Raw genomic sequence first — 16,053 nt, 5'->3', positions numbered from 1 at the left:
AATAAATAGTCAACTGAGAGCCACAACTACAATACATCCAATTTCGTTCTAAGAAACCAAAGCAGTTAACATTAAACCATAAACCTAAGGTTTTCCATTTGATGTACAATAATGAACTCATAACATAACTACATGCGCCTAGGTTTGCTAGCTTTTTCACGTCTTGGCATCATCCTATGGTTGTATAATACATATATAGATGGATACAATGAAACCCTAAGTGATGAATGATTATTACGTTCAAAAATCCGACTAATACATATCGAATCGATGCGAAAAAAAACTAGGAGATGAGCAAGGATACCTTGCTCTCGAAGATCTACTGATCAAATCAAAGTTTTCAAGGTCCAATATGCCGATTCGTGAGGTAGAGTGAAGTGAAGAGAGAAAAAACCCGAAAGGGAGGAAAAAGAAGAGGAAGAACGCTCGGGCAGGAAGGTTGGCCGAGGTTAAATAGCAGTGAGCTCGGCGCCAGTCACTCTGGCGCCGAGCTCAACGCCGGAGCTCGGCGCCAGAGTGACTGGCGCCGAGCTCACTGCCATGTCATCTACCGTGTCCACGAGCTCGGCGCCAGAGACACTGGTGTCGAAATGTGTTAGCTCGGCGCCAGCACCAATAACGTTGAGCTAAAGGTCTATTTTGTAAATTCTTTCTGCCAGAAGTCTATATGTGAAAACTTAAAAAAAAAGACTAAAATATAAAAAATTCGGTTACCACTGCTAGTCTGCTACAGGCAAGCGGCAAAGCCACTTCCTTTCCTTGTATAGGTAGACGTAGCGGCCGCGGGGCAGTCGAATCGGGCAAGGAAGAAGAAAGAGGGAAGTAGTAACTGCTGCATCGATCTCCCTCCTCTTCCGTTTCCCATTGACAGCACAGGCAACAGCAACCAGTAGTAACGTCTCCCTTCCCGTCGAACGCCCCACGCCCACGACCCCGTCGGACCCCAGCGAGCACAAGGGAACAAAGCCAGCCACAAGGGAAAGGAAAGGGACTTCCGAGTGCTGATCGACGCCCGACTGCGGCTGCTGCTGCCAGAGAAGAGGAGATAAATCCTGTCAGTGCCACGCTCCGTCGCTCCTCTTCCAGTGCCAGTTGGACTAGGAGCAGTGCAGTGCAGTACAGCGCAGGGGTCGCCGGCGTCTCCCACCGTCTGCTCGATCGCCCGCTGGGCTTGGAGGAGAAGCGCGGGCTCGCTCGGCGGCATTCGCGGAATGATGACGGCCTGCCGCATCGGCGGTTAATTAGGCCGAGCACAACGCAACCGGCGCGGCTTGCTCCCTCCGCTTCGCTTCGCTCCTCCAAGATTGTTGTTTTGTCTCTTGTTCCTGTGACCGCACCGAGGTATGTGCCGTGCCGTCCTCTTTGTTCCTCCCTCCGCTATTTTCCGCTTCCAGTTCGGGTTGGAGTCAGATCTGCTTCAACGCACCGCTCCATTTCTGTCTGCTTCCGTGCGTTTTTTTAATATATTTTACTCCCAACCTCTGGCTGCTCGCTGATTTCCTTTCTACTCTTCCCGCCGGCCGATTGGAGAGGACAATTTTGCGGGCATTCCAATTGAACCACGAGTTAGCTTGTCTTACCGAATGGACCAGCCAGCCAGCCATCCACAAGTCATTCCATTGACGGGGAGATCGTATTTCATCCGTGCAATTTGGGACCGCTCTTTCTTCATAGGCGCTGTCGCAATTTTGCAGCGCGTCGGGTTATGTCCGGCTCCAGTTACTAGTACAGCGCTACTCCGCTGACCGCTAGAGAATTTGCACCTGCCTACAACCATGTATTTCCACTGCAAATTCACGCCATTTTCTTCTTTTCAGTGTGCTCTGCTCACGTACCAAATGAGTTTCATTAGATAGGTTATGAAAGTGTATTTTTTTTTATATAATTCACCGGTAACTGGAAATCCCTTGTATTTCGACGGCGGGAGTACATGTACCGAATTTTTTTTTAGGAAAAGAAAATGACAGCGCAACAAAAGGATTTGGCTTCCATCGGTTTTTTATTTTTTTATTATTACTATTATAACGCCTTTCCCTCTTGAGCTGACAACTTAATTAAAGTCCACAACTTGGCCTGCCTAATGCCACCTTTAAAGATTTGCTGGTATAACCTTTCTTCGTCCCGTCTCAACATTTCCAGGATGGCTTAACGCTTCACACGGACGTTTCCTTAGTGGAACGAATTTATGCAAAGTTTATTTATGACCCTTTTCAGCTGTCACGCGTTCACGCCTTAAATTCTGCACTTATAACCTGGGAGCATCATTATTATTATTACTACTTAGTATTATTGTTGCGTAGCAGTATGAACTTAACTTTCATTGTTCGAGCTCGAATGTATGCTCGGCAGATTTCTTTTGGCTCAGAGAATTCAAATCGTTGATTCTATTATCCCTTTGCACTGGAAGCTGCTCAGCTAGTATCTTTTGGGTTTGATGTTGACACTAACACCACCAAGTTCGTTAATACTTATCCATTGCATATCTCATAGCTAGCCTATAGGAAAGGAACAGGAGTTTGGGTTTGCTGACGATAGGATCACTATCTTGGCTTCATTTGTATGCCTGCACGCTACCAAGCCTTTTCTTTTCAGTTTCTGATAGAAGTGCTGTCCGCCTGCCTGTGTCCTAGAGTTAAAACATGGTCTATCGTGTGATAACTTAGAATTCTGTTTCACTGTTCTTCTGTAATGCTTAGTCATGAATATTGCTTCAAGGGTTGGTTATGCCTACTTACTTCTATTCACTGTTTTTTGTTGACTCATTTTTGTGCCGATTTGTCAATATTTTTTGCTCAGTGCTCCATACATCTGGCATGGCAATGACTCTGTTCATATACACTGCTGATAGGTTGCATGGTTTTCTAATGGAAGTATGGAACAACATACTTAAAACTTTTTCTATGGTAGTTTATGCCATCACTCTGGGTGCTCAAGAATTCAATACTGATTGCAGACAAAGTTCGATTCAACTTGTGTTTACCTAGAAATGGTTCTGTGTTGTTTTGTATCTTCGGAGTGATTTTGTGTTACTCTTTTACAGTTTAGGCTGAGTCACCCACATGCAATGTTTGCCTCTCGATAGGGTCATCAATTCTTACATTTGGTTTTGTTTAGAATTGTATTATTGTGGCATCATACTGTCTAGTGGTTAATGATTGTGTTCTTCCTGACATCATGCAGATAAATTCAATAGGATTTCCTCCCAAGCTATTTAAAGGACAACTATGGCTACTATTCAAGATATAGGACTCTCTGCGGCTATCAACATACTGGGTGCTGTAGTGTTCCTACTTGCATTTGCTTTCCTTCGGCTGCAGCCAATCAATGATAGGGTTTACTTCCCAAAATGGTACCTCAAAGGCGCAAGAGAGAGTCCAAGTCATGGGGGTACATTTGTCCGGAAATTTGTCAATTTGGACATGCGTTCATACTTGAAATTCTTAAGTTGGATGCCTGCTGCTCTCAAAATGCCTGAGGATGAGTTGATTAGCCATTCAGGTCTGGATTCAGCTGTGTATCTGAGGATTTACTTGGTCGGGTATGTGACTTGTATACCATGTATTGTAGGCATGTTTTAGTGCTTTTGTTTGTTGTGTCAGTTTCTCTGTCTCCAATTGCACCTGAGGTGGGGCATTATTGACTACCAGTTTCCATCAATGGATAATTAGGTTTCCATTGGCCTAGGCATAGTTGAAAATAGAACCTCGGTTTACAAATGGGCAATCAACCTATAATGTGCATTGATTATTGTATTACCCTGCTATACTCTAGACACATGAAAAGGTAAGCAAAAGAATGAACTGGTGCTACCAACTTTATTCCTAGTTACATTAGCTAATTCAGTGCTAGGTCTTTGCTTTGTTATGTCAGCTACTCTATATTAGATCACTAGTTTGCCAACTGTATCTAGCCTCCAGGATTTGAGAAAAGGGAATTTACTCACTTTGATATGTCTACGGTTTATCAGTCGTTTTACCTACTCACCAAATGTTTCTGTTGAATCAAAAACATTTGTTGCTTCCCACATACTTTATGTTCCTTCAGTTCACTGATTGGCACCCATCTCATTTACTTTGTTTCAATTGTTGCAGACTTAAAATATTTGCTCCAATCTCAGTTCTAGCTTTCATTGTTCTTGTCCCTGTTAATTGGACCAATGATACCCTGCAATTCTCGAAGGTAGAGCACAGCGATGTTGATAAGCTCTCGATATCAAACATACCAGTTGGATCAAAAAGGTTAGCACTTATTTTTTTGTTTTGGAATGTATCTACAGCTCTAGATGAAGCTTATGTTATGACACCATGATTCTTTGGGGAAGTGTTGGTTATCGCCTACTGAGGCTAATTATTTATGCATATCTCATACATGTTACCAGAGTTTTTCAATACATTCTGTGGGGTTGGCTTATATAGAAGGTACAACTTGTGAAGGAGCACTGGGCATTGCCCTGTATCCTTTTCCCTGTATCCTTTTCCATTTATAGGTTCAGGAAAGTTGTAAAATTGAAGTAAAGAAGTTATATGAATGTGACTGCAATATGAACTGCTCTCCAGCCTCTGACAGAAACTGATTTTGGAGAGGAAAAATGTGGTAGATTGCACATGAGAAAAAACTTAGGAGCCAAAGCTCATAATGTAGAATAAATAAGACAAATTTGCACTTAAAAATAGTTCAAGTTCAAGCATTAGATTTAGGGAAATGGGTTCAGATTCTAAAATAGTTTCAAATTTTACACTCAATACACCTGGTCATTCAAATTAGGGATTTTAGTTTTGAGTTCACATTGACTGCTCAGGAGTCCTAACCAATTTCTCTTTGTGAAGGTTTATAGCCCACTTGGCAATGGCTTATGTTTTCACATTTTGGACCTGCTATGTACTATTACGTGAGTATGGAATAGTTGCAAAGATGAGACTGCGATTTCTTTCATCAGAGAAACGCAGACCAGATCAGTTCACGGTATGACTAACCTATGATTGAATTATGCCTTGAGCGCATAGTGCTATCCAGATGCTTAAATGAGTTAAAGTTGATGTTTGTACTGTTACTGCATTTCACATAGATTTTGAGATGAGAACTTGTTTCGTTTTTTCCCCTGAACTGATCAAGTGGATTTTGTTGTTTTGATTATGACTTGTTGAATGCACTTACTCAATCATTATCTTTTAGGTCCTTGTGCGGAATATACCGCCTGATCCAGATGAATCAATTAGTGAGCTTGTGGAACATTTCTTTCTTGTGAATCATCCTGATCACTATCTGACGCATCAGGTAATAATTACATAACATATTTCATGAATATTCATGTTATGATCCTTACTTTATTCTAGGAATTTATATCTGGATTCTCCACCATACCATATTCCTTATTAGTATGGTTTTGGTGTTTCCAAGTTTGTACAGATGCATGTTTCACAATTTTTGGTAGATCCTTGTTTGCTTCATTTAAGTTTGGTACACATGATTCCTATTCAGATGGATTTTCATTTGATTCCTTGTAAAGTATATGAGATGTGACTTCAGCACTACTACTCGGGAGGAGGAAGATATTAGTTTGGAAGGTCAAGTAGTGCCTAGGAAGGATACATTTCGATATTTAGGATCAATGCTACAGAGAGATGGGGATATTGATGAAGATGTTAGCCATATAATCAAAGCAGGGTGGATGAAGTGGCGCCAAGCATCTAGTGTCCTATGTGACAAAAGGGTACCACAGAAGCTAAAAGGCAAATTTTATAGGACGACGATTAGACCTGCTATGCTGTATGGCAGAATGTTGGCCTACGAAAAGGCAACATGTTCAACAGATAAGTGTCGCGGAAATGCGTATGTTGCGTTGGATTTGCGGTCATACAAGAAGGGATCGAGTTCGGAACGATGATATACGTGATAGATTAGGGGTAGCACCAATTGAAGAAAAGCTTGTCCAATACCGGTTGAGATGGTTTGGACGTGTCCAACGGAGACCTCAAGAGGCACCGGTGCGTAGTGGAATCATAAGCCAGGATAGTAACGTGAAGAGAGGCAGAAGAAGACCGAAGTTGACTTGGGTAGAGGCAATAAAAGGAGACTTGAAAGAATGGAATATACCCAAAGACTTAGCTTTAGATAGGAGTGTTTGGAAAATAGCTATTCACGTGCCTGAACCTTGATTGCTTCTGCTGGGTTTCAACTCTAGCCTACCCCAACTTATTTGGGACTTAAAGGCTTTGTTGTTGTTGTCCTTGTAAAGTATATTTGAACGGTTATATTGAAATTTCTTTTTCTGTAAAACAGAATCAACCATGCTATGTTAGATTTATTGCATGCACTTGTTTTGTAGGTTGTTTACAATGCAAATAAGCTTGCTAAATTGGTGAAAGAGAAAGCAAAGATGCAGAATTGGCTTGACTACTATCAGCTGAAGTTTGAAAGAAATGCATCTAAAAGGCCTACTACTAAGGTTATTCCATAAAAATAAACCATAGCTGCTGCTTTCCTTTCATATGGTTTCATTATATTTGAATCAAAATATGAACCCTTCTTTTTAAAATTTTCTTATAATTCTTTGGAACTCTCTTCTGCTGCAGACTGGTTTTCTTGGTTGTTTTGGTATGAAGGTGGATGCTATTGAATACTACACATCAGAAATTGAGAGGATAGAAAATGAAGTGAGTTAAATTACTGTCCAGTGCTTGTCATTTAATGAACTACATTCATTTTAAGTTATAATTATGTCATTGCACAAATAGAAGGATCTAAACCATTCGGTTTGATAGAGTTGGATCATAGCTAAACTTTTGACACAAATACACAGTTACACATATATTTCGAACATACACACATTAAGAAAAAGTATAGTTAGCTGTATATGTTTTTTCTGAAGTGGATTTTCTGTTATTTAGTGGCATAAGATGTGCTACTGAAGTAGCCTTTTTTACTTATGTTTCTGCATGCTACATAAAACCAAACTTTGATAGGACTGCCAGTAATATATTTGTCTTTCACAATGTTACATTTCCTTTAGTTTTTAAACAAAGGATACCTATCATAAATTATCAGATTTAACCCCTCATCTAAATGATATTCAGGAAGCAGAAGAGCGTGAAAAAATTGTAATGGATCCCAAATCAGTTGTCCCAGCAGCATTTGTTTCCTTCCGATCACGTTGGGGTGCAGCAGTTTGTGCTCAGACACAACAAACCAGTAATCCAACTGTTTGGTTGACTGAATGGGCTCCAGAACCTCGTGATGTGTACTGGGATAATTTGTCTATTCCATTTGTCTCCCTTACAGTTCGAAGGCTGATAGTTGCAGTGGCATTCTTCTTCCTGAACTTCTTTTATGTGATCCCAATAGCATTTGTTCAGTCTCTTGCAAATCTTGAAGGGATCGAGAAGGCAGCTCCGTTTCTGAAGCCTCTGATTGAAGAGTACGTCTACTTTAACATGCCATACCTTCTCCACAATTTTATTTTATTTTCAGTTCTACCGCAGTAGTTATATTACTGGTTTTAAATTTCCCTTATGTTGGACATATATATTGGTGCCACTTTGCTCGAACCATGAGTTAGGCGAAACTAAAACAGATGCATGATTATCCCATTTAGGTCACTGCTGCTGCATATTGATGTCATCTAACTGACTATTTGATTTAACTGGGACAAAATAAGTTACTGGAAGAGAGGTAACGAGTACCAAATTGGCAAACTTTTTATTTCTCGAACAACATGCAGGAAGCTGTTTATTATATGACTTGTAGAATCATACTCGCCAGTGCTTGATTAGAAAACCGACCTCAACCCAAAAAACTAATAACCTTCTTCTTGTACAAAAGCGAGGAGATGTGAGACACCTCGAGTCCCAGCCAAACCCCATAACTGTAACTCCTCAGTAGCAACTGATAAAAACACCAACCAGACTAGGAGAAACTCCAACAAAGACACATTAAGGGTGCGTTTGGCAAGTCGAAACGATTCTGTTTCTCACCTGAAACTGAAGAATCACTGCCAAACAAAAAGGCTGGAAGCGTTTTGATCCAGAAACACTGAGGAACGATTCTTCTTTTTGGCCTAGGCAGGCGAATCGGCTGAAATGTGGTTTCGCATGGGAAACGAATCGATCCTCTCTTGTCTGCCCACTCTGCCCCTAACACAGGTACAAAGGAGCTCGAATCTTTTGGGGGAGAGAGAAGCAATGGCGGCAGCTTTTCTCATGTACTATTGCTTTTCAAATGAGTAAAATTGCAAGATGACACAAGTAGGCTGCACACAAGCTTATTAGGATCAGAATCCAGCATGTGAGCCAAACGGTTCCAGCAAGTGATTCTGTTTCACAGAGAAACATTTCTCCAGAGAATATGAGTTTGAAACGTTTCTCATAGAATCTGGATCCCTACCAAACAGACCCTAATTACGATGGCACCAAATTGACCAAGCCCCCAAATTGGCATTGTTTCTTTCACACTGTTATATGGGCATGTTCCTCATCTCTGAAACCTTTTAGTTGATTTTTTTTCTCAGGCCCACTATTAAATCATTCATCCAAGGTTTCCTTCCGGGAATTGCTCTGAAGATCTTCCTTATATTGCTCCCAAGCATATTAATGTTTATGTCTAAGGTTGAAGGATTGACCTCAATATCTTCACTGGAGAGAAGATCTGCATCCAAATATTATATCTTCATATTCTTCAATGTGTTTCTGGCAAGCATTATTGCAGGATCTGCTTTAGAGCAGCTAAAAAGCTATATTCATCAGTCAGCAAATGAGTATGTCCTTGGCTAGCCTTTTATGCCATGCCATTAATCATTGTCATCCTTGTATTGTGTACTGATACATTATAGAGATGCATTTAACATAATTACAAGTTGGCGAATAATTCATCATCTATCCGTTTGGCTTGATGAAAAGATTTGAGATAATCATAGAGATTCATTAACTTAAGCTTTGAGATAATTATATTTAACCTACAAATATTTATCAAATAATTATATTAAACCTGGAAATATTTATCATTGATAACATATGAAACAGTGACCAACCATTACTAGAAATAGCTATTAGAGCAGTTGATATGTTAGTCTTTGGATATAGCACATAAGTGGAAGTATTTTTCTGGAGCTGTGGCGACAAAATTATGCTATGTCTGACTGGGTACATTGGTTCTACCTGTACTCTGAATGTTGCACAGCATTGCAGAACCTAGGTTTTAATAAGTTTGCCATGATGTAACTGTACTTTAAATGCTCACAGTAAGGACATAATCTGGATGCAGAAAACATCCCTAAAATTATTCATTATTTACTCCGATCCCCATCGTTTTGAAATTATCTTATAGGCATGCTAATTTTCAGTGTATTCCCCTTTGTTTTTCTGGTATGGCACTAGTTTGAAGGTCCTGCTATTAACATGTCATATTTGAGCCCCTTCATTTCTCCTTTTGTGTGTATGAATTTATTGCTATTATCTAATTTTCCTCATTTACAGAATACCAAGGACAATTGGTGAAGCAATTCCAATGAAAGCAACCTTTTTTATAACATATACAATGGTTGATGGTTGGGCTGGGGTAGCTGGTGAAATATTAAGATTGAAGCCACTAGTGATCTTCCACTTGAAAAACTTTTTCTTGGTCAAGACTGAGAAAGACAGAGAAGAGGCAATGGACCCTGGAAGTATTGGTTTTGACTCAAGTGAACCTCAAATTCAGCTATATTTCTTACTTGGTCTTGTCTATGCGGCAGTGACACCATTTTTGCTCCCTTTTGTATTGATATTCTTTGGGTTTGCGTACGTTGTGTACCGCCACCAGGTAAGCTAAGCATATCATAAATGCTTCGCATTTCTCATGTAGCATTGCATTTGGCATTATGTGGTTTATCGGGCTGTGCTACATTTGCATGTGCATAATTATAAATAATACTTGTTATTTTAATTAGTGTGTTGCATGTGTTTGGTTACCCTGATGTACACAATTTCACTGTTTCAGATAATAAATGTGTATAATCAAGAATACGAGAGTGCAGCAGCATTTTGGCCAAGTGTTCATGGACGTATAATCACAGCATTGATTGTATCACAGCTGCTTCTCCTTGGATTACTTAGCACAAAAGGCGCTGGCCAGTCAACACCTGTGCTCCTTGTTCTTCCTGTAGTAACCTTTTATTTCCACAAATACTGCAAGAACCGCTATGAACCAACTTTTGTAAAATGCCCATTGCAGGTATGTTTCCTTTTAAAATCCGGGTGTTAAAGTCATGAATATGAGCCTACCCCTAATTTGCTTGGGACTGACAGACTTTGTTGTTGTTGTAAAGTCATTAATATATGTTAGAACACTGATCATGCTTCTTTTGACATTAACTCCTTGGTGCATCTTCAAATAAACATGAAGAATGTTGCTTCTAAAACTCATTAACTTTTGAGCTCAGATTAAAAACAGCATAAATTCAAACATGTTTACAACAGTCGCACTATGGAACATGACTACCAACACATTTCCATTTTCTTACCAGGAGGCAATGAAGAAGGATACCCTAGAACATGCCAGAGAGCCAGGATTTGATCTCAAAGGATACCTAATGAATGCCTACATCCACCCAGTGTTCAAAGGTGATGAAGACGATGAGAAGCTCTCAATCGCCGATGAACCAGAAACAGAGCAAGTTCTGGTGGCAACCAAGCGGCAGTCCAGGCGGAACACCCCTGTGCCCAGTAAATACAATGGGTCGGAATCACCTTCCCTTCCTGAAATTGTAAATGATCAACGGCTATAAGATGTCTACAGTTTTCCTATGTATATTGAGTAAAGGATACAATAATGCTTTTGAATGCCTAGTTTATACTAGTAAGCAGTGATGACCAATATATTTATGCATGTGGTTCTTTGCCCTGTGCCGATTGTCTTGGATTATTTCTTTCACCCTTGCTTGTTGTTGGGATTGTTGGCCATAATTGAATGAGAAAACTCCTTCCTTGACCTAAAAAAGTTAGGCTTTCTTCTTTGCCCCTTTTAGATTCAAAGTTACCTATTGGACCTGAAATCTAACTTTCCTTCCTTATATGACCCTTTTTCTCTCACAACAAACTAGTATGAACAGTGTTTTCCAGCACTAACAGTGATTTTTTCAAGTGTAGCCGAACAAGCTCTATAATGGTGTTAAGTGGGGGGGGTGAAATGATGACTTCACCCCTAGGCGAAATAGGTAAGTTTAGTTTTTATATATTCCATTTTGAGGTTTATTTAAACTTTTTTTTTCTTGGATTGAGGTCATACCTTCAACACATTTTCCAACAACATGCGAAAATAGTGTAAACAATCCTTAAAAGGGAAAATATACAAAAACTGAACGTACCTATTTGCCAAGAGTAAAATCGTCATTTTGTCCCCCCACTTAATACCGTCAATGGCCAATTCCGATGGAAGGGCAATATATGGAAGAAAAGTTGGATCCCACTTCAAATCTAAAAAGACCAAAGAAGAAAGCTAAACTTTTTTTAGAGCCAAGGAAGGAATTCTCTCCTGAATCCTATAGTACAGCAGGAATTTCACAACTATTCGGCTTCCATGGTTCCTGTGCTTCCACAGCATAGTTTGTGCCAGCGAACACTGCTTTGCCGCTGTTATTTCGTTCAGGGATTGTTAAGGAAACGGTGTGATGTTAAATTTGGTTGAAGCTAGCAGCCAAACTGGTCTGTTACCGACATTTTATTGCTTTAAGGGTGTGTTTGGTGGGGCTTTTAGCTGGCAAGGCCACAGCAGCTTCCAACAAAAGCAGCTTTCTCCTCGGTAGAAATTCCACGGCAGCTCGACCCCTGCTTTCTCCAGCTTCGGCTACGAGAAGTTTGAGAAAATTACCCGCCTGCCATCGTTTATGCGTACCGGTTCAGCTTTTCTTTCCCACCGAGCGACACCTTCCTCTCCATTCTCGAGCGAGCGCACATCCGGCACCAGGGATTGGGGCGGCCGCGCTTCCTCCTTCTCCCTCCCCGGCGGCCGCGCGCATCTCCCTCCCCAGCGGTGGCAGCGCACCTCCCCCATCCCCGGTGGCGGCGCGGGCCCTGCCCTGGAGGCGCGCGTAGACAACTGGCGAGGAGGGAGAAGCCTGCGGAGTTCCCTTGTATTTCGCTGGCCTACTCGCTGCGGACGGGAGAAAACCCGATTTCACTGGCCTGCTCGCTGCGGACGCGGCCCTGCCGGTATGCTGCCGGTGGATGCGGGCGACAGCTCCGCCGCGGGCGGGCTCCGCCTTGGGCGCGAGCTCGGCGGTGCAGTGGGCTCCTGCGCGCCCACCATGGGGAGGCGACGCCATGGCCTTGACCGGGCAGCGCCCCCCTCCCCCTAGCTCCCGGACAGGCAGCAGCAGCGTGCTTTGTTCTTTTCAGAGGAGAGGCAGTGGCTCTGTTCTTTCTCAAATTTCTCTCAAATTTGCATGTAAAAATCTTAATCGACCTTAATTAGTTTTGTTCTCTGTATATAACTCTACCAGTTTGTTTCAAGGGCGAAGATCGAATTCTCAACGGTTTGAGAGATCTAGAGCTTCAAAGTTTGGTAAATTTGATACCCAATTGGAATGCATGTCCAAGTTCAGAGCTTCATTTCTATGCAAAACTTACAAATTTAACTTCCCTTTTCTAAAATTGCTATATACAGTGAATCAACGAATAACATAGTATTTAACAACCAATTTGTATACAAACAGCGTCTAAAGTAGACCGAGGTATTATAGACCTTTTACACAGCTTATAGTCACAGCAGCTGGTCCACAACTTGTCCACAACTGTTTCAGCCAAAGGGTTTTCATCTTTCTCACAGCTGACATCCCACAACAGCTTTTCCACAACCAGGAGATTAAGATTTTCATGTTGTGTTTTTTTTTGGCTGACTTCAACCAGAGTTTTTTTTGGGCTATCGGTCATTTTTTGTTTACCTCGCACGCCGCTCACTTTCTGAGAGCATTTCCAGCTATTAGACTCGGCATCGCTTTTTTAGTCATAGCCCAAGAAATTGACCGAATTTTTTACTTTTTAGCCATTTTTAAAAGTTTTTCACAAATACGCCCCTAGAGAAAAGATTTCAGAATATGGATCCTTAGCTCGGCGCCATCAGATGCTGGCGCCGAGCTCTTGGAATCGAGACCAACGTGGAGGTAACATGACAGGGATCTCGGTGCCAGTCACCCTAGCTCGGCGCCGTAGATCTTAGCGTCAAGCTCCCTGCCATAACCCCAGGCCCTAACCTTCCTGCCCGAACCTTATTCCTCTTCTTTCTCCTCCCTCTCGGATTTTTTCTCTCCCCACCTCGTCCTACCTCACTAATCGGCATATTGGACCTTGAAAACCTTGATTTGATTCGTAGATCTTCGAGAGCAAGGTATCCTCGCTCTCCTCCTAGTTTTTTTCACATCGATTCGGTATATATTAGTCTGAATTTTTCAACCTAAGAATCGTCATTACTTAGGGTTTCATTCCTATCCCTCAATATTTGTATTATACAACCGTAGGATGATGCCAAGGCGTGTAAAAGATAGCAAACCTAGGCGCATATAGTTATGTTATGGGTTTATTGTTGTGCATCAAATGGGAAACCCTAGGTTTATGGTTTAATGTTAATTGCTTTCGGTTCTTAGAACTGAAATTGGTTGTATTGTAGTTATGGTTCTCATTGATATTTGTTTGTGATGTTTTGATTTATGTTTATTAAATTACATCCATTTTGTTAGATGCAAGAAATATTTCGGGAGGATTTTTGGTGAAAACAGGGTCGTCCTCGAGAATTATACCTCGACGCGTCTAGCAAAGATGCCCCCGTCCCTCCTGACCTCCCTGTCCCTAAATGTGACTATGGTTTCCCGGCCTATGTTTTTCAATCGAAACATCTAGACACAGCGGCGCGGTGCTTCTACACATACAGTCGTTTTAATGTAAGAAATTGTTTTCACTATATTTTTTCTTTATTTGTGTAAGTATGCAACTAATATTTTGTTGGAATCTCAGTTGTGTAGGACCATGAGAGGTGCTTTTTCTTTCAGGGGATCGACGGTGCAGACAAGTTTGATCCTAGGTACCTTCTTTTCGACGATTGGTTTAGAGGGAGACATCCACGTGAGCACTTCAAGTGTTGGGTTCCACCCCCCTAACCCTCCGCCAATGATGGCTAAGGAGAAGCACATCGCCGTAGTTAGATGACTCGAGGAACCTCCTCTGTGCGATTGCGGAGATTGAGCTATGATAAACCCTGAGAATACGTTGGAGTTTGTTTGTCCAAACTAGCATGAAGTAAGTGCAAAGTGTATGTGTTGAAATCTTGAGCTATTTGTGTTCATGTAGTAATGTCACATTGTTTAGGTGTTTTCAATGGCGAAGTGCCATTTCAAGGAGTGGTTGTATGGTCCTAAGAACCAATGGCCGAAAGAACCGCGCGAAAGGTTAAGGAAAAGAAGAAAGAAAGGATAATTTACAAAGCACCTCCTGTCATGTGCGAATGTGGTGTTAAATTCAACTATGGCCTAGTCCCTTCGGAGCTTGGAATAGGCCATTATTGCGGCCATATGGTTGAATATGATGAGGTTGGTTATTTTTGTGGTAAACATAAAATCGTATTTTATTTCTTTTGCTAAGACATATATGATATAATATTTCTTTTGAACAGAGCACTAGGAAATGCAGGTGGGAATGTTATGATGGTCAAGCTAAGTTCTTGGATGAACTGAAGGGGAGGCAAGTAATTGCACGAAAGAGGGGATATGGACCTGACTACGTCAATCTATTCGTTAAACATCACAAAGAAAAGATGTGTGAGTTTGCCAGACAACGCGGTATTTGTAACCCGATCGATGTTGGGCTTAACAAATGGGGATTGGAGAGGCAAATGACGTTAGAGGAGGAGAGGGCAAGGAAGGAGGCAAGGGAGGAGACAAGAGTACAGATGCAAGTCTTGAACGAGCATGTTGTTGCATTATGTGCCAGTGAATTCTTGAAAGCCTTTATTCGTTGCCTGATTTTAAATGTAATATAATCGCGTTGCTAACTGATTGTATTTTATACATGAAGGGATTGGTTGCAGCGAGGAATATGTCGCAGAGGTGGCTCATGCAAGGTATGAGGAGAAGAAGTTAGATGAACATAGATCATGAGCTGATCGTACCATTCAATCACCGATTGTGTTATCTAATGAGGGGGACGAGGATGAGAACAACACTGGTAGACTGAGTGAGCTCATGGCTCTAGCAGAGGCGGGCTTGTAGGCGTAGGAGGCTGAGGACGATACTAGCGGACTGAGCGAGCTCATCGCTCTAGCAGAGGTGGGCTTGCAGGTGGAGGAGGCTAAGGACGACACTGGCAGACTGAGCGAGCTCATCGTTCTAGTAGAGGCGGGCTTGCAGGCGGAGGAGGATGACGACGCGTTTTTCACTTAGGCCTGCAGTGATCGCAGATGAAGCGAAGGCCGCTTACTATAGGCTGACAGGTAGGTCAGAGCAATGTAGGTGAGCCTAGCCACAGCAACAGGGTTGTGGTAGAGGACTGGTACTCGGATGATGAGTTACTTACTCAGTAGTGTTTCTGACTGAGGATTTCAAAGTGCATTTGCCCCCCATGTGGTTTTTGGTGTATTGATGACATCAAAATTAGGGACTAATGTGATCTTAATGAGATATGTCATAGCTATTACTCATTATGTGCTCTCCTAATGGTTTTATTTTTGTTTTTGAGTTTAGGATCCGCCGCACTATAAAGAGGGATGCAAACTTAGTTGATCTGAGGAAGATATAGTGCTCAAGCATAAAAATAAAATCAAAAGAGAGACACTCTAGCACTCCACGAGCACTGTACAATATTTTTCAGTGACTGTTGATGTCGGAAGTCCCAACGTAAGCCGAAACTCCCTGATAGTCGGAAGTCATGACTCATGCTGGAAGTCCTGACGCCCAGTCACTTAGTCTGCGCAGTGATTGTGGCCGTCGGAAGTCCCGACCCAAGTCAGGGAGTCTCAACTCAAGTCCATACGATATGATTGGACTATACACATTCTAATAAATTTACATTTAATATGTGTACTATATTTGTGCCTTTT

At 41.7% G+C, this 16,053-nt stretch overlaps 1 protein-coding gene and 1 long non-coding RNA gene across 2 annotated transcripts; both read left to right on the top strand.

The window, feature by feature from the left end:
• Nucleotides 1-829: 829 nt before the first annotated feature.
• LOC136456092 (calcium permeable stress-gated cation channel 1-like) lies at nt 830-10,872 on the top strand. The gene is made up of 12 exons (XM_066455853.1): nt 830-1,341; nt 3,181-3,538; nt 4,092-4,238; nt 4,827-4,962; nt 5,173-5,274; nt 6,326-6,445; nt 6,573-6,653; nt 7,074-7,414; nt 8,504-8,749; nt 9,468-9,792; nt 9,970-10,203; nt 10,496-10,872. Exons 2-12 carry the CDS (start codon nt 3,225-3,227, stop codon nt 10,754-10,756), a joined length of 2,307 nt encoding a protein of 768 aa, XP_066311950.1. The 5' UTR covers nt 830-1,341; nt 3,181-3,224; the 3' UTR covers nt 10,757-10,872.
• Nucleotides 10,873-13,712: 2,840 nt separating this feature from the next.
• LOC136458332 (uncharacterized) lies at nt 13,713-14,779 on the top strand. The gene is made up of 3 exons (XR_010759974.1): nt 13,713-13,903; nt 13,985-14,548; nt 14,632-14,779. It is a non-coding gene; the product is annotated as an uncharacterized lncRNA (long non-coding RNA).
• The last annotated feature ends 1,274 nt before the right edge of the window (nt 14,780-16,053 follow it).

The sequence above is a fragment of the Miscanthus floridulus genome, chromosome 6 (genome assembly GCF_019320115.1).
Source record: "Miscanthus floridulus cultivar M001 chromosome 6, ASM1932011v1, whole genome shotgun sequence".
NCBI lineage: Eukaryota > Viridiplantae > Streptophyta > Magnoliopsida > Poales > Poaceae > Miscanthus > Miscanthus floridulus.
This window is presented reverse-complemented; position numbering and strand designations above follow the sequence as displayed.

What these genes read in the sequence shown, in the direction of transcription:
- LOC136456092 (XM_066455853.1), top strand. Translation starts at nt 3,225, where the DNA reads ATGGCTACTATTCAAGATATAGGACTCTCTGCGGCTATCAACATACTG. An exon ending in GCAGACCAGATCAGTTCACG is followed by an intron (nt 4,963 to 5,172) that starts GTATGACTAACC and finishes ATTATCTTTTAG; the next exon opens with GTCCTTGTGCGGAATATACC. An exon ending in ATTCATCAGTCAGCAAATGA is followed by an intron (nt 8,750 to 9,467) that starts GTATGTCCTTGG and finishes CCTCATTTACAG; the next exon opens with AATACCAAGGACAATTGGTG.